General features: G+C 41.7%; 2 protein-coding genes across 5 annotated transcripts in view; one reads left to right on the top strand and one right to left on the bottom strand.

Annotated features, from left to right (window-relative positions):
• Positions 1-11,809, bottom strand: part of ddah1 (dimethylarginine dimethylaminohydrolase 1) — an 80,075-nt gene extending 68,266 nt beyond the window's left edge. Inside the window, exons 1-2 of one of the 4 annotated variants that reach the window (XM_003452334.5) lie at positions 11,654-11,809; positions 4,518-4,844 (exon numbers count right to left, since the gene is read on the bottom strand). In XM_003452334.5, the coding sequence (XP_003452382.1) occupies positions 4,518-4,811 (294 nt within the window). In that variant the 5' untranslated portion in view covers positions 4,812-4,844; positions 11,654-11,809. Of the gene's footprint in view, positions 1-4,517; positions 5,498-11,653 lie in introns of those variants that run through there. The other 3 variants (XM_005457119.4, XM_019346872.2, XM_013275826.3) reach the window with 3 other exon arrangements.
• Positions 11,810-12,996: 1,187 nt separating this feature from the next.
• On the top strand, positions 12,997-15,962 carry ccn1 (cellular communication network factor 1). The gene is made up of 5 exons (XM_003452335.5): positions 12,997-13,311; positions 13,513-13,750; positions 14,093-14,437; positions 14,549-14,754; positions 14,877-15,962. The coding sequence occupies exons 1-5, from the start codon at positions 13,264-13,266 to the stop codon at positions 15,177-15,179; spliced, it is 1,140 nt and encodes a 379-aa protein (XP_003452383.1). The 5' UTR covers positions 12,997-13,263; the 3' UTR covers positions 15,180-15,962.
• Positions 15,963-16,655: the final 693 nt, after the last annotated feature.

The raw sequence follows: 16,655 nt of genomic DNA, 5'->3' as shown, positions 1-16,655 counted from the left end.
TTTAGTTTTGTGTCCATGATGCGTCCTGGATCATCCCCAGAGAGTTAAAAGAGCAGTCCACTGTGTGCTACTCAATTCCAGTGGGGACGTCTCACAACTCAGGATGTTACAGCAGAACTCCTCATCGAGTTCCTGGGGGCACGTCTGTAACATGAATTGGAAGTTTAAGAGAAAAACAAAGGCCCTCATGTCTCTGGCCTCCCTGCTTCTAGCTACTGACTCTTCAGCTGCTGTTTGGTCTGAATCACAGCACAAAAGTTGGTACACATATACGCTTCCTTTGGTATCCTCAGTGAAATCACATATGTGCATACACAAGAAGCACACACCCACAGGACCCCCAAAGAGGAACATTTTGCATCAGGTATTTTTTTTTTATTGAACTGTTAAGGAACTTTTCTTATTTCCACATCGACCTGATTTTATTGCACTTTTGACTTCACTTTGACCTAATTTTGTTATCACCGTTACTTATCTCTAAGAAACACAAACTCACTCTATCACATTGAGTGGCTGGCTGGTTTGACTCACACCCTTTACGCACTCAGTTTCTGGATGCCGGCCTTTAGTCCCAACGTGCATAAAAAGCCAAGCTTTGCTCCAGCAGCCATCAATCAACCGAATAAAAATCACAATTTTTTTAACCCCATGATTATTTACACTTTTGTTATGCTGTAAAAGGGTTATCTGTTGTTTGTTGTCTGTGTTTCTTTTAAAAAAGGGGAATTTGAGCCCGGTTGACTCGCCCACTCCAGCCCAAATCTACCTGCAAGAACAAAATAAATAACTTGAGACTGAGCAGGTGGAAAATATGGAACTGATCACACCTTGTACTTGGGGGACAAACTAGGCATATTTCTAACTTGTCAACTTTTCGTCCAAAAGTTTACTTCAGTTCAGTTGAATAAGGTTGTACTTTAAAAGCCCTTTAAAAAGCCTTTGCAAAACTCTCCTCCATGTAAAGATGAACCTGAGCTGCTGCTGAAAACAGGATCAATAAAGTATTTACACAAGCGAAAGCATGCGAGTTTTGATTGGCACGAGGACGCCAGCAGTTCGAAACCTGCGTCAGAGCTTCTGAAGAGAGGAGCAACAACACAATCATGCGGCTTATCCACAGCACATCTGCAGTACGCTCATTTCTGCTGGATTCACTCGTCATTAAATTATAGGCTGAAATGTGGTCAGCGGGTCACGGGGGTATTTTCCTTTTCCTTACTTATTGTTATTCATTCTTTGCATGCAGAGCACAGCTCAGTGAGACTTCCTGTTGTTGCTGTGCTGTCAGTACTTTGTGTGAGTCTTCAGTTCGCAAGCGGTCAACACCAGTCACGAGCCAAGTGGGCCGTGGTGGCACGGGACTTTACATGCAACAGCTCTGGTGAAGCAGCAAGAAGGATGGTTAAAAAAGACTCAATGAATAGCAGAAACAGACAAAAAATTACAAAAAAAATAACTGATAAATACATCTGTCACAAAGAGAAAGTCATCTTTAATACAAAGCTCTGCTCATGTTTGTCACTGGCCTCAAAAAGCTAACCCATTTGCCTCGTAATAATGCAGCACAAGGTGGTTGTTTGCAATCTGAAAAGGGAAGCTCACAAGCTGTCAAAGCAAAATCTTATAATTACTACTTTTCTGGGAACAAAATGCATTCAAAGCTGAAAACTGTATTTCAGACGTGTGTTCTTGGGGACCTTGAGTAAATATTTTCCATCTCTGTTTTTCGAAAATGTTCGACATTGTACGCAAACTGTTTGGCATCCTAGCTCCTCACGGAGTAACTAAAGCCAAAAGAACAGAGCCATTTTCATTATGACGCATAAATGGGTTCATAATAAGCAAGAAATTAAAGGTCATATGACAATCCACAGCTCCTCTTTCAGTGAATTCTGTCAGTTAAGCATTCATACTAATGCTCGCCATTCATGGGAAAAATAGCTTCGGCTCTTTGTTGGAGTGGTTTATACAAAGCTCCAGGCTGTAGTGCCCAATAATGCAATCAATTTAGACAAACATTTCTCCTCATAGCAAAGCTTTTAAGCAAAAGCCTGATGAAAAAGATTCTAGCAATCTTTGAGAAATTACAGAGCTGAACAATTTTAAAATCTGCAATGCATATAATCAATTGCAGAAAAAAAAGTATTCTCTTTTAAAAACAGAGAGGAAAAAAAGACAGATAGCACAAACCAACTTGTTAATCTGCCATGGAGTGACAAGAGGATCGCAATAACATGAGCAAATGGAACTTGATGCAGATCTAATGGACCAGAAACCAATAACCAAGACTAAAATAATAACAACACAGCAAGTGACACCTTTGAATTCCCACATTAATTTCCTCGTTGCATTTCACACAAGCTCTCTAAAGCGTTTGATCAACACACTTTACATTCGGGACAAAGTTTTGCTTTCCCTCGACAATCCAAAGGACGCGGACAAAGTCCAAGTTTTCTCTGGCAGCACACGCGGCTATCCTGGTTAATGATAAAGCAAAATCCATGATTGTTTGATTTATTTTAAAAGAATCAATGGTAAGAGGCTCGCTTACTTTCTTAATCGCGAGTGGCGACGAGCCTTTTCCTGAAGCCTGCACTGAGCCTTCCTTCATACATCTTCAATAAGTAAAAATCAATAAACCCTTGTCTCGTCTAAGCAAATTATCAGCAATAATTGGAAAGGAGAGACCTGAATATGTTGTAGTCGAGCTCTGTAAGCATTGACTTTGATAAGAGCATGAAGAAAACCGGACTGTGTTTGAATGAAAGGCAGGAAAAAAAGCTGATGACACACGTGTTTTGGTGATATGTGTGCAGGAGATACAAGGAGCCGAGCAGTTTGTCCATTTTTTAAAACCCTATAGCTGTGTTAAAAACAGAGCATTACACTGGGAACTGTTGTTCAGCTCCACGTATATATAAAGTCCCAAAATGACATTACATAGAAAAGCCTCTCATCTCTGCACGCACACATAAACAAGCAGAAACATTCCCTTATCACTCACTGCCAAGCTGCCACATAACATTAACTGTGGAACAAAAGCTTTTCTGCTCCCTTTAGTGTGGAAAGCCATTTGTTGATTTTTCACAGCGTATCCTACGGCCCACGGGGCTTTAACTCGCACAATCATAATGATGTGTCATTTGCGCTGAAAATTATATCTCATTACGAATAAAAGTATCCAGTTCAGCCAAGTCATTTATAATTCCACCCAAGACAGGAGTCATTTACTCATTAGAATCCATCTGTGGCTGTTTTACAAACATTTATGTTCTTATATCTCAGAAGTTTCCAAATTATTTCGCTTTTTTTTAATTAATGAAACTTTCCCATGAGCCGAACACAGGCTGGACACCAGACCGCTGCAATTTTGTGTATGAAATCACATTTAAAGGTTATAAAGGATCACAGTGGAAGAGCGCTGATGGCTTTGGAACATGTTCACGCAAATATAATGGGCAGTGCGCTCAACATAAATGAAATGTGGTGGTTGAAGGTAGCAGCGCCGAGCTTTTCAATCAATATCCCCGCCGCCAGTGAGGCCGGGGACCATTAGCACCAGTGAGCCAAGCAAAGTAACTCTGATGTGAAATGACAGGGGCTTTCACAGAAACCATCCTACCATTTCCCTCATTGTCATTCACTCACACACACACACACACACACACACACACACACACACACACACCCTACATTTCAGCCAGCCTCACTAGGCAACCAAGTGCACTCATACTGTTGTCTTGTTTCAGAAAAAATGGATTGATTCATTCATTTCTGTGGAGTCCTAAACTTCACCTCCCCCTTGCTCTTCCTCTTGACGTCTCATCAGACTCCTAATCAGCCAAAATCTGAGCTACTTGGCTTCTAGGATGCTCTGCCAGCTCTCCATTAATACCACAGAAACAATATGATGTTAAAGTTGGCATTAAATACTAAAAGTACATGAACATTCAGCATCTCAGTTCTTTTTATACTGTCACTTTTTTTTTAATAGTTTTTATAGTTCAACACGCGTTATGTTAAAAAAAAACAGCATTGTCTTTAATATGGGCGTTGCCTCATATAAGTAATGAGCATAATTCCTGTTTAAAGGCTGGTGCACAGTGCACTGCGTTAATATGTGTTGCCTAGTATACATACAGCTGGTTTTACGTATAGCTTTGAATAGTGCAGCTCGTTTCCAGGCTGTAAAATTCAAAATCTGAATCCAAGCTTGCTTAAGGATGAATGAAATACTACACATCCGATTTTAATTAAGTTAATTAGAAACTGACTCATGCTTACGTTTTTGTTGATGTTATTAACTGGTAAAAATATATATTTATAACCCACTTACATGCTGTGACCCTGATCACCCACTTGTATATCTTGATGCCAGTGCATCCGCTGCTTATTCCTGCAGCTTAATTGCATGCCAAGTGAGCACAGCGGACAAAGGAGGCGGGAGGACGCCTTCCTTTCCACTTTCACATCAAACTTTATTTTCGTCGTACTGAATCATGCTGACACTGCCCTACCTCTCCTCTCCTGCTCTCAGCCCCGGGTCTGGTGATGAGCGCCGTGTCACCGCACACCACGGCCGCGTCCTCCACGAACACGCAGTCCGGGAGTGACTCGTCCGCGGGGAGCTCGACCACCTCCAGCCCGAGCCTCGTCCTCAGGACCTCGACGTATGCCTCGTGCTCCTTCACCGCCTTGGCCAGGTCCACCTCTGTCTGGCTGCTCCGAAGCGCTTCTTTGGCCAGGGACGCAGGGATTCCCCGGACGACGGCGTGGGTGTAATGACCGTAACCTGCCATCAAACCAGCCATGTTTTGCGTTCCCTTTACTTGGCACGTTCAAATCTGGAGAAAAAAAAACACCCTGAGAGACAACTCGGCGAATGAATGAGAGAGAAAAAAACTAGAGTCAGCTGACTCGATAATTCCTAGCTTGCTTATTTGTTCCCTGTTAGTTTGTTGGGCTTTTATTCTTTATTTACAGTAGCCTGCTGCACACAGTGTCAGTCAGCCCTGCTCCAGTCTCCAGGCGAGCGACAGCGCTTCGGTGACGCGCACCGACCATCACGTGTAGCCTGAGTCTGTCAGCCCTCAGCCAGGCGCTCAGCCCAGCGAGTGACAGGACCCCATGAGCCTGTGGCTCAATCAATTATCCACTGGATCAACAGAGCAAAACCTGATAGTAAAACTCGAGCTTTAACAGTCTATTCAAAACAATAACAGGGAAAAACAAACACGGTTTCCATATCTCTGTAGGGATAAATGAACAAGTCAGAAATCAAAAAAGGGTCTGTTAGATTTTTTTTGCCAAGGAAAATGCAAAACACTACCCGGATGTAGCTGTTCAGTTATAGAAGGATATACATTTCCCTTCATATGTGCTTGTAAACATTGCTGTGGACTGTTGGCTGGTCAGTTAGATTCAGAATGTCTTTACTGTCATTGTCGCAGGTACAACGAAATTAAAAGTGGTCTACGATCAGTGCATCATCCATAGAAATATAAAAATGTAAATAAACAATAAAATTTAATAAAATCAGTACATAAAATACTTAGACCATTTTAGCTTGTTGGTGTCCCCATAGTGACATCTATTTGTTCTTCTCTAATCCTGTTAATAAGACATTACAGTTATGTGGGGGGGGGGAGACATTTCACAGGATGCAGTCCTGTGGAAAACTATGTCCCATTCTTCCAGGGGAATTTGAGGGCAATCAAACTTAATTCGCACTTGATTTGTTGACCATCAGCAGAGGTGACTGCCTCTACAAAAGCAGACGTTCTGGCTGTTTGCTAGCTTGGAGCATTCAGGACAATGCCGCGATTTTCCCGGAAGTGGGTATCCTGGAAAATTCACTTCAAGGTCAGACAGCGCAACGGTCAGAGAAACTGAAAACAAACAAAAAAACCAAAACTAAATCCAACAGTCACGTCTCAGACTCAGTCAGTATGTGAAATGTTAAAGTTCATTATAGTACAATAAGAAAAAAATTGAACATGAATGGCTCATTTGGACCTGGACACCTTGCAATCACCAAGGTGGCCATGAGCTCCTCTGTATACCAAAGTATTCTAGAGTCAAATGTGAGGCCATCTGTGTGACAGCTAAAGTTTGCCTGAAATTGGATCATTCAAAGGATAATGATCCGAAGAACAGCAGCAAATCTAAAACAGAAAAACAAAAGAATAGAGGTTTTACAGTGTTCAAACATCAACCTGACTGGCAGGACAGTAAGAGAGCTGTCCATAAACCTCAATGCATAGAAGAAACAGTGTAACGGTGACGTGAGACGCAGAAAATTATTACTGCACGTTATTATGGTAAAAATTGGTTCTAGGAACTACTGAATTATGGAAATGCTGTCATTGTTCACCACTGCATGTGGTGTTATTTCCTCTGATTATGATCCTCATTGTGGTAAATCGATATTTATATTAAACCTGCAGTAACTACTTTATGACTCCTCTTGGTGGTGCTTATCAAAGGAACAAGAATAAAGTGAAGGTTAGTCGGCCTGAAAAAAGCATTTAACATTTAATTTGGAATTTAGAATAGAATAGAATAGAATAGAATAGAATAATCCTTTAATTGTCCCACAAGGGGAAATTTGGTTGTAACAGCAGCCAGAAAGACACATACACAAACAAACAGTACACAGGACACAGAACAGAAACATATTTAAATGTAGGAAGAAATATTAAAAGCACAAAACTTTACTTGATTTTACTTGTCGTCAATAAAAAAGCAATAAATAGTTGATCATCGTGCCTTGAATGAAGAAAAACAAGCGTCTTTACAACACTGGTGAGATTGCATTGACAGATTGATCATAAGTATCTTCTTAGGGGGAAAAATATGACATTTTAGGTGAAACAGCTCCACAGTGTAATGTCAAAAGAGGAGCTGCCAACAAAGTAAGAAATCTCCTTGACCTAAACACTAAGTTTGGTAATGAAAAAACAACTGTATACCTGAGAAATACATGTCACAAAAGACCTTCACTACAGAAAGGATAGCGTGTGGATCTTGATAAAACTGAGAACATAAAGACAGATGAGTAGCAGATATCTATTTGATTCCCACACCATTCCAACTTGGGTCAAAATACATTTGGAAATGAAGGAAACGTGTGCACACCTTCATTCTTGAACTTGATATTCTGGAGACATGTATCTGCTTTTATCTTGGCAGACTTGAAACAAATACTGCACACATAATTCAAAGGGAAAGACTATAAATATATAAAAAGAGAAGTTTCTTGTATGATGTGTAGGGAAAGAAGGATTTGAAAGGCAGAGCGCTGTTAAATATCTACGTATAGAAGGAATGGTGCATGGGTGGAGGTGGGCTGGTGGGGTTGTATTCCCTACGGTGCCATCTAAGGAAGGTTCTGGGCCCGGTGAAGCTGTCTGAATGGATGGAATGTTTCTTCAGACGTCCCAGAAGCACATTCTTCCACCGCGGGACCTGGGTTTGTCTTTTCTTGTTCCAGATTCACTCAATTATCCTCGACTGCTCTAAACATTCCAGTACATTCCAGGAGCCCCGCATTCCTTCTTTTTTTTTTCCCCACCCCAGCCAGGATCACCAACCACCACCACCCTCTGCCCAGCTCTAACACCTGCCCCCACTCAGACTACTTTTTTTTCCCTTCCCCATCATTCCTGATCGCAGATGGACGTGGCACAAAAGAAAGCCTCTTGTTTTTTCTCTCCAAGCTGAGGAATTTGGCTTACTTTAGACGAAGGAAAGCCCTCATACTTCAGGCACACCTGGCTGGTACAATGTGCAGCTATATAATCAAAATGGTGAGAGCAGACATGGATCTGAAGCGGCACAGCGGGCTGCGGCAGCAGTTATGATTGAACTCATCATAAGATCGTAGATGTCTGAAGTGACACAGACATGCATGATTACACAGGTGAACGAAGGATGTTTCACTCTCTGTGCCTAATTACGCTGGAAAATAAAGTAATAGAATAAATGTCATACATAAAAATTGATGATTCTAGAAGAACAGCAATGGATATTCTGTTTTACATAGCAGCTATACGACTTTCCTGTGAATGAAACCTTTTAAACAGCATCAACAAGCCAAGTTTCATTGAAAGAAGAGGATGCAGTAACATTTATCATCATTTACTATAGTTAATTGACCATATACAGGCACTTACACCCAGGGTTGAGCACAAGCAGCGTATTCAGGGAATTGGCCTTGAGGTAAATAGATAATCATTCAGGTATAAGTAATTGCTATTACACCAAATGTGTATTAGTTCACAGCCAAACATTGTTCCCAATAAATTTAGCGATGGCTTATACACCAGCGTAGAAAAAACCCAAACACTTTGTCTGTTTGCATGGAATCTGTTAACGTTATCCGTCATGTTCATTACAATCAGAGCAGGCAGGTTGAGCAAAATCAGACACACCGGTACATTTAATCTCCTCATCGTGCAACGACTCCTGGAATGCACTAAACCTCAGAGAAATGTTACTGGAGCCAAGTATCAAAGAGAATTTTTTACCTTGAACTTGTCTGAGCTATAATTAATTTAAGATGAAATGGAAGACATGTTTCCGTGTTATCAGAGCTCCAAAGTACATTTTTTTGGAAAAACAGGAGGTTCCTCTTTTGTCATTTGCTGACAGAGCCAGAAGGTTCTTAGGACTGCTGAGGAAATGGTCTGACTATATTTCAAGATTAGCATGTTCTCTGGCTTTGCTGGTTCACGCAGTACATAACATTTTAACAGGAAGCAAAGTACAAGTATACAACAACGGGGGGGAAGTAAAGCTGGAGTTACTGTAAATATTCAAAAAATAGCCACTGGGGAAAAATGTGTGCTTTTCACGCAAAACTGATGCGTCGCTGATGACTAAAAAAACAAGAATGCGAAAGACGAAAGATTCCTCCCATGTTTTACCAAACACAGAAATGCATTTGGATGTTCACAGGAAATGACCTGTTAAGGGCAACTACGTGATAATTAGCACGCTCAGTTTACTACATCTTTGTGCATTGTGAAACTGCAGCAGATTACAGAATCAGAACATATTTCAGAGCACTAGTAAGCAAACAACAAAAAAGGAAAGCACAATCCAAATTACCATCAGACCCAAAATGAAATAATCTTTCGAAAAATATCCTTGAACAATACTGTGGTGAACACTGTCTGTGCCAATATAACAATGATATAACAGTTAAGCACTTGAGGTCAACCTTCACTAAGCTGATTTCCTTCTTAATGAATCGGGAAGTCTGGTATCACAAAGTTACATCAGAAATCCGTGTGAAAGTGTGATCTCAGCTGTTTGTCTTCTTGTGACCTTGTCAGATTTATATTTCTTCAGAACTCAACTCTGCGTTTTAATTGCTGGCTTAATCTAAGCAACCATTCATATACAAACAAGCTGTAACTCATCAAACATCCTGCTTCTCCGTGAGCTGACAGAAGAAGGAAGTGTTGCTAGTATAAACGGCATGCTAGTTATGACATCTATCTTGGCTATACTACAATGGAATCTGTTGTCTAAACATGTCAGATTGTGCTGTCCTGGTTCATCCGTGTCTTAAACATAAATAAGGAAGCTGAGGGCTGCCACCCGTCTAGACTTCCTGAAGGCAGGTTCTGAAGAACTGTCATGCAGCCCTGATGGGTTCTGACAATTGGCTTCCATCACAGAGAGCCCTGGAATCTCTCAAACATTGGTCAACATTGAAACTGCTTAAACTTCCCAGCCAGAGGCTTTGAAGTCACTCAGATGCAGAGCAGTGACAACAATCCCATCATCGATTCTGTCAAGAAGAAGAGCGAGTCCCTCATCGTCACGAAGGTCAAAGGACCGTGCTGTGTGCTGTTTGCGTGAGGGGCTCTCCGATGGCTTTAGTGGAAACTATTTGGCCAGGGCAATTACAACAAAAGACGCACATCCAGCTTTTGGAATGTTTCCTAAAATGAATGAGGAATAATGGAATGAATATTGCTGCGTGTTATTCTCCACTGACGTAAAATGAAAACACTGCTTCCCATCATTGTAACACTGGGACGGATGCAGACATGCTGTCATACACACACAGAGGTAGGCATAAAACCATTACAACACTGAAGGACAACTGAGCAGCGGACAATCAAACAAAACAGTAACATAAATGACCATTAAAGGAGTGTTCTCCCACTTCAGTGTTTACTTTTACATACATTTGTGGAATTAAATGCACGATTAAGCTCCAAAAAAATCAACTTTCCTCATCAAGCCTGCTTAACACACTATAAACTGCGTCTTTATCCGGCCTAACCATGCTGGACGTGTGTTAGAGGGTCTCAGTCTGGGATATCTACGGTTGTCCTGAGAGGTCAAATGCACTGCAACTTAAGAAAACATCGGGAAATTTAAACAGAAAATGATCACAAAAGCATACAAAACACAATGAAAACAGAAAAAATTGAATAAAACACAACAGAAGGAGAAAAATAAACAAATTCACAAAAAGTACAAGTGAAATGTTTTAGTGGAGACAACGTGACCAAACAGCTGTGGCAATAACAAGAAAGGAAAACATGCATAGGATTGCCCCTTAAAACGCTTCAAGACTTATTGGTGTTGTAACATGTGTTTTAATCACACAACTCATATAACATTGTGCATATTTGATGTTAGCTACCTACTGTTTGCTTGTCACTTCTGCAGCTGGTCCATCGAGTTATCGCCCCAAAATCACTTAGATTCTGTTTTTTGAGTTTTTTTCTGAGCTTTTGCAGCATTTTTCATTGTATTTCTATTGTTTTCCTAAACTTCACTTGTGTTTTTTTCTATTTCTATTGTGTTTTATTCGAATTCTGTTATGTTTTGTGTGCTTTTGCAGCATTTCTTTGTATTCCCATTTGTTTATTCAGCTTCGGTTGTATTTCATTCAAATTCCACTGTGGGGTTTTTTCTATTTCTATTGTACTTTATTTAATTTCCGTTGTGTTTTTCCGTGCTTTTGTAGCTGTTTTCTAAATTTGCAGTGCGTTTGATTTGTCAGGGCCACCATAGAAATCTTCCTTTAAAAAACTGTATAACTGCCACAAAAATAGAGACACATTTTCATAATACAGCGTTGCAATGCACACAGGAACACTACACATGTGCTCACAAAGACACACCCCCTATCCAAAAAGGCTGCACCCACACGTCCATCTTCAGTCTGAATACTCACACAGACTTGAGTAAGAGGCTGCACGGACAAGGACTGTTATCACATGAATATGTCCTCCTCTATTTAAAGATGGTTTGACGCTTGGATTCTGGTCAGTCTTTAAATTATAATAATAAAACAAACTGTCATCCACCAGTTATTCCTTACACATCACCATCTAGTGTCTTGAATTGGAAGTATAAAAATATGGCCACAAAAATCACGTGGGGAAACCTATAGGCTATTAAAAGATCCTTTAAAAAGTGTCTCTTGCGAGAAAACAAAGAAGAAGACGCATTACCGAGGGTTATTTATTTTTGTGGCTGTTTTATTTTTTAGAAGAAATGTATCTGCTATGTTCTATTATCATATGAAGGGGATTTTATTCCGAGGCTAGCCACCAAAGTTAGGCACACTAGAGTAAACTGAAAAACAAAACAAAACAAAAAAACAAAGGAAGTCCAAACTCACCGGAGAGGCTCTTCAGCCGTCTTGCTCAGTGCTGCTGTCTCACTGTACCGTTACGTAAAGTCTACACATAAGGCTACAGGGAAGAGGGGAGAAGTGAAATGTCCGATCCTTACAAACACAAACAAACTCTTTGCCCTCATGTAAAAAAAGAAAAGAAAAAAGAAATCCTGTTTGGAATCTGCCATCCCGTCGTGACAATAACAACGGTTTATATCTCGTCTTTAGGCATTTCGCTGCCATCTGGTCAAAGCTATTATAACTAGGAATCATTTCAAAACTCAGGTGGAAGAGACTTATTGAGACTCGTGTTGTTAAAAAGTAAGACAAAGACCCAAGTGTTTGTCTCCCCCCACCAAACACCACTAACATCACCGCATCTCTTGCGGAAAATTGGATCACTTCACCTACAGCGGGACCCACTTTCTTTCTTCCCCCCACGAAACGTGATGGACACATTGTGTGAGTGTGTAAGGGGGGGCAAAACTGCTTCAAAGGATGAAAAGCAAAGGAATTTCCCTGCATGAAGAACATATTTAACAAGCCTTTATGCTGTCAGGAATGCTGGCCAAGGGGGAGAGAAATATGTTAATAATGCAAGCTACTGCCATACCAAATATGGCAATATTGTTACGTCTGAGCTCTGGTGCGCATCTGGTAATGCTTAGCTCTCCTGAATAAAGGCACCGGAGAGCCAGAAATAGACTGTTCAACGTATTTCTGCCTACACCTTTAAGACACAGAAAAGCTCCTACAGTTATTTCAAACGTGTTCGTCGTCTTATAAAAGTGTATTTAATCAACTGATCTGCGCCTAATTACTGTGTAGGCAAAAGCATGCCTGACACAGTAATCAGCAACAGTCGAATATGTTCCACTGCATAACTGACACTTAAATTAATCCATAATAAAGTTTTGTTCAACCTTCTGATATGATCTTTAAGTCTTGGGATGCTATTTGGGGGATATGCTGCTGCATGGCATTCTTATATGAAGACAAGTGACTCTAAAATTCAACCGCTGACAGACACACACACACACACACACACACACACACACACACACACAAAAGTGACAATAAAGCATCTCAAGTTCACCACTTCAGAAAAAAACTCAAATGAAGCTGATGTGATAGACGTGAGAGGCGAGCAGAGGAAAAAAATGAAAGGGGGGATAAACAAGAAGGGAAAAATGTGAGACGGAAAAGTGTGTTCAGATGGGATCCAGGGGGGAAAAATCCATTTGGGAAAGAGAGAGAGAGAGAAAAAAAAGAGAAAGGTTTAGACAGGGTGGAGCTTAGGTCTTGGATGGAAAATGCGCCGAGAAACATTCCTGGCATAGTTTGGGAACAGTTCAGCAGGCAGCCCAGGGACGACGTCAGCTTCTCACTATAGTATAAAAGTACGGAGGTGGACGGACCTCAGCAGACTGCAAGCGCTTCACTGAGAGCTTCTTCTACTCTAAAGGAGCCTCAGACGATAGAGACTACCAGCAAAGACATTAAGAGAGACAAACGGCTAAGAGAGGGAATACTTAAGGACTCCTCCGAAGACAGACATTTCCTTAAACCAAGAGCAGGATTCCTTTTGAACGCGCACAATAAATTTATCCAAGATGCTGATGCTTACTGTTGTCGTTGCCTTCCTCGGAAGCTTTAACCTGGTGAGTCTCGCTCTCTCTCACTCTTCACTGAAATATAGAGAGAAACGTTTTTCAGTTTTAATTTCCTAAATTTAGTTAGAGAGAAGAGAAGCTGCTCTTTTGAGACTAAGTTTATCTTGTTGTGAGCCATTCTCTGTCGCTTGATTTTAAACATTTCTAAAAGATGGTTTTGTGTTTTTCTTTTCTTTTTTGGCTATACAGGTCCTCTCGTCCTCCTATTCCTCCGCCTCCTGCCCCTCCGTGTGTGACTGCCCTCGGGAGATGCCCCAGTGCGCACCCGGCGTGAGTGTCGTCCTGGATGGCTGCGCCTGCTGCAAAGTTTGCGCCAGGCAGCTGAACGAGGACTGTAGTCTGACCGAGCCCTGTGACCACACTAAAGGACTGGAGTGTAACTTTGGGGCCAGTTTTGCTGCTGCTACTACTCGTGGCATCTGCCGAGGTATGTATAAAGATCATCCTGCTCCAGATGTGCATGCCTTTCTGACTTAGCCTGAAGACTTTTTTTTTTTAATAAGAGGGATTATTATTCAAGAATATGGGAACCTATGTGATTTCAACACTATGGAATGCAGCTAGGAGGAAACTAGTCTGAACCTCAAAGCACAGGCAGCCCACTGTGGAGGGAAAAAGACTCCTCACAGGCAGCCTGAAGAATTTCACAGTTTAACTGATCCTTATCTGGCAGCCATGTGATGTCTTCAGCAGACCTCTTTGAGCAAAGCAGGAAAGAATAACATTCCTTTCCTTCTGTTTTTTTCCTTTTTCTCCCTGCTTGCTGCAGCCAAGTCAGAGGGCAGACCATGTGAGTACAACAGCAGGATCTACCAGAATGGAGAGAGCTTCCAGCCCAACTGCAAACACCAGTGCACATGCATTGATGGGGCAGTTGGATGCGTACCGCTGTGCCCGCAGGAGCTCTCTCTTCCCAACTTGGGCTGTGCCAACCCCAGGCTGGTCAAGGTAGCAGGCCAGTGCTGTGAAGAGTGGGTGTGTGATGACAGCAAGGAGACAGACATCATGGAGAAGATCTTTGGGAAAGACTTGGTGATGAAGGATTTGGAGGATGATCTCACCAACAGGAATGAGCTAATTTCAATTGTCAAGGGAGGACTGAAGACCCTATCAGGTAAGAAAGCAGTCTTTAATTCTGAAGGTTTTCCTTCTGGGTTCATGTGAGATGGTAAAATGAACTGCATTCAAATTCACTAATGTTTTCATTGCTTCTTTTTAATCATAGCATACAGACCACAGCCGGAAGTCCACCACATGTTCGAGAGCCAGAAGTGCATCGTTCAAACCACACCCTGGTCCCAGTGCTCCAAGAGCTGCGGAACTGGCATCTCCACCCGAGTCACCAACAACAACAGTGAATGCAAGCTGGTCAGAGAGTCAAGAATCTGTGAAGTGCGGCCATGCACCCAGTCACCTTACTCCAGTCTGAAGGTAAGCTTGTGCCAGCCAGCTGAACCAATCCAATGGAAGCACTCATGATGCTGAAAGCATGCCACAGCTGGGTCTCGGTGCACAACTGACGATCGTCTCTCTTGTGTCCATTCTTCTTGCAGAAGGGAAAGAGGTGCAGCAGAACTAAGAGATCGAGCCAGCCGGTGAAGTTCACCTATGCTGGCTGCTCCAGCCTGAAGAAGTACAGACCCAGGTACTGCGGAACCTGCGTGGACAGCCGCTGCTGCAGCCCCCACGACACCAGAACCATCCGCGTCAAGTTCCACTGCGAAGACGGCGAGACCTTCTACAAGAACATCATGATGATCGAGTCCTGCAAGTGCACCTACAACTGTCCCCATGCCAACGAAGCCTCCTATCCCTTCTACCGCCTCTCCAACGACATCCACAAGTTCAGAGACTGATTGGTGAGGAGCAGCCAAACCCCTCAGCAAGAGAAAGCGATCATCATCAGCAGCAGCAGCAGCAGCAGCATCATTGGCAGCCAATGGCAGTCTAGATGAAAGCAGGGGTGTAAATAGACCACCAATCAACTACCAGCTTCTTGTTGTAACGAGATTCCCAAGGAATTGTTGGCTTACATCATGAGGACTTAATGAAGTGCACTGTTTGCTGTGACTCAGCATGCCTAATATGAACTGCTTCGTATTAATTGGAGCATTTGAAGTAGCTTCGTTAAGGAGCAAGATGTAATTAATATTTGTACATTAATCTTAGTCGCTGATATCGATTCACTGTGTATATTTTGATCCCGTACATCAGACATGACCCAGACTGTAGACTTGTGTGTGTATATGTAGATATGCACATGCGCAACTTCAATTAGCATTATCATGTTGTATCTTTGTTTTTTTTAGAGAAAGAAAAAAAGACACCAGACGATGAAATGTAACCTCTCCACTTGTTTAACAGGTGCGGGGTTTCATTCCTTCCTGACGTGGGCATTATTGTTCATGTTTTGTGGCAGCTATTGACCTCCCTTCATGAGAAAAAAGAAAGAAAAAAAGACAAAGCGAAACATGTCAAAGGATGAATGAATGTTTTTTTTATTATTATTATTGTTATTAATATTATTTATCAAAAAAATAATGTAGCTACTTTATTTGGATATTATGTGTCATACTGGAATAAATTGTAAAATGATTTAATTTTATATGCTACAATAAAACTGATTTATTTATATGAAACACGACGAGCCCTGAGTCGAGTCTGTTCAGACTGCACTGCGGGACGGGACAAACAAACGGCGCACCGGGGATATTTAAGCCCTCTGTTATATCATTCAATAGAGCCAACAGATTCTCAGACAGACACCGAGCGGCTCGTTCTGCTCTTATATAACACAACCTTGGAGGCTCACTCTCCTGACTTTCTGTGCTTTTGGAATGCCATTCTGCAGCGAGCTAGTTTGCTTTCATTTGATCTGGCTAAGTCACACACTTGACCGATTCTGAGAAGAGGAAAAAAAAAAGATTAAGTTCATGAGTAGCAATGAGTATGGGAGTATGCCAAGAATCTTAAGTGCTGTGCTGAATGGGCTGGGATTAGACACCATGCAACAAGGACAATGACTATTATTGTATATCATGAATACATTCCCAGTTACGCTTTTCTTTTTATTTCATTTTTGTTTTCTTTTTTCACACAGCATTACCAAATTGACTGCTCTTTAGCAACTGCCTTTAAAAAGTGAATTAGATGCATTGGCCCCTGCTGGCTCTTAAATTGCAGGGGTCTGCTAAACAGTTGTAAACAGTCAAGCAGAGCAGGGAGGACTTAACTCTCCCTTCCAGGTTTCGGTTTAAGAGGCATGAGACAGAAACAGGTAAAGAGCAGGAAACAGGGGTAACACAGTTGCTTCTATGGTATTAGAAACTGTG

The sequence above is a fragment of the Oreochromis niloticus genome, linkage group LG17, assembly GCF_001858045.2.
Source record: "Oreochromis niloticus isolate F11D_XX linkage group LG17, O_niloticus_UMD_NMBU, whole genome shotgun sequence".
Taxonomy (NCBI): domain Eukaryota; kingdom Metazoa; phylum Chordata; class Actinopteri; order Cichliformes; family Cichlidae; genus Oreochromis; species Oreochromis niloticus.
The sequence above is the reverse complement of the archived record's forward strand: the minus strand, read 5'-3'. Positions and strand labels throughout refer to the sequence as shown.

What these genes read in the sequence shown, in the direction of transcription:
- ccn1 (XM_003452335.5), top strand. Translation starts at nt 13,264, where the DNA reads ATGCTGATGCTTACTGTTGTCGTTGCCTTCCTCGGAAGCTTTAACCTG. An exon ending in TCCTCGGAAGCTTTAACCTG is followed by an intron (nt 13,312 to 13,512) that starts GTGAGTCTCGCT and finishes TTGGCTATACAG; the next exon opens with GTCCTCTCGTCCTCCTATTC. An exon ending in CACCTTACTCCAGTCTGAAG is followed by an intron (nt 14,755 to 14,876) that starts GTAAGCTTGTGC and finishes TTCTTCTTGCAG; the next exon opens with AAGGGAAAGAGGTGCAGCAG.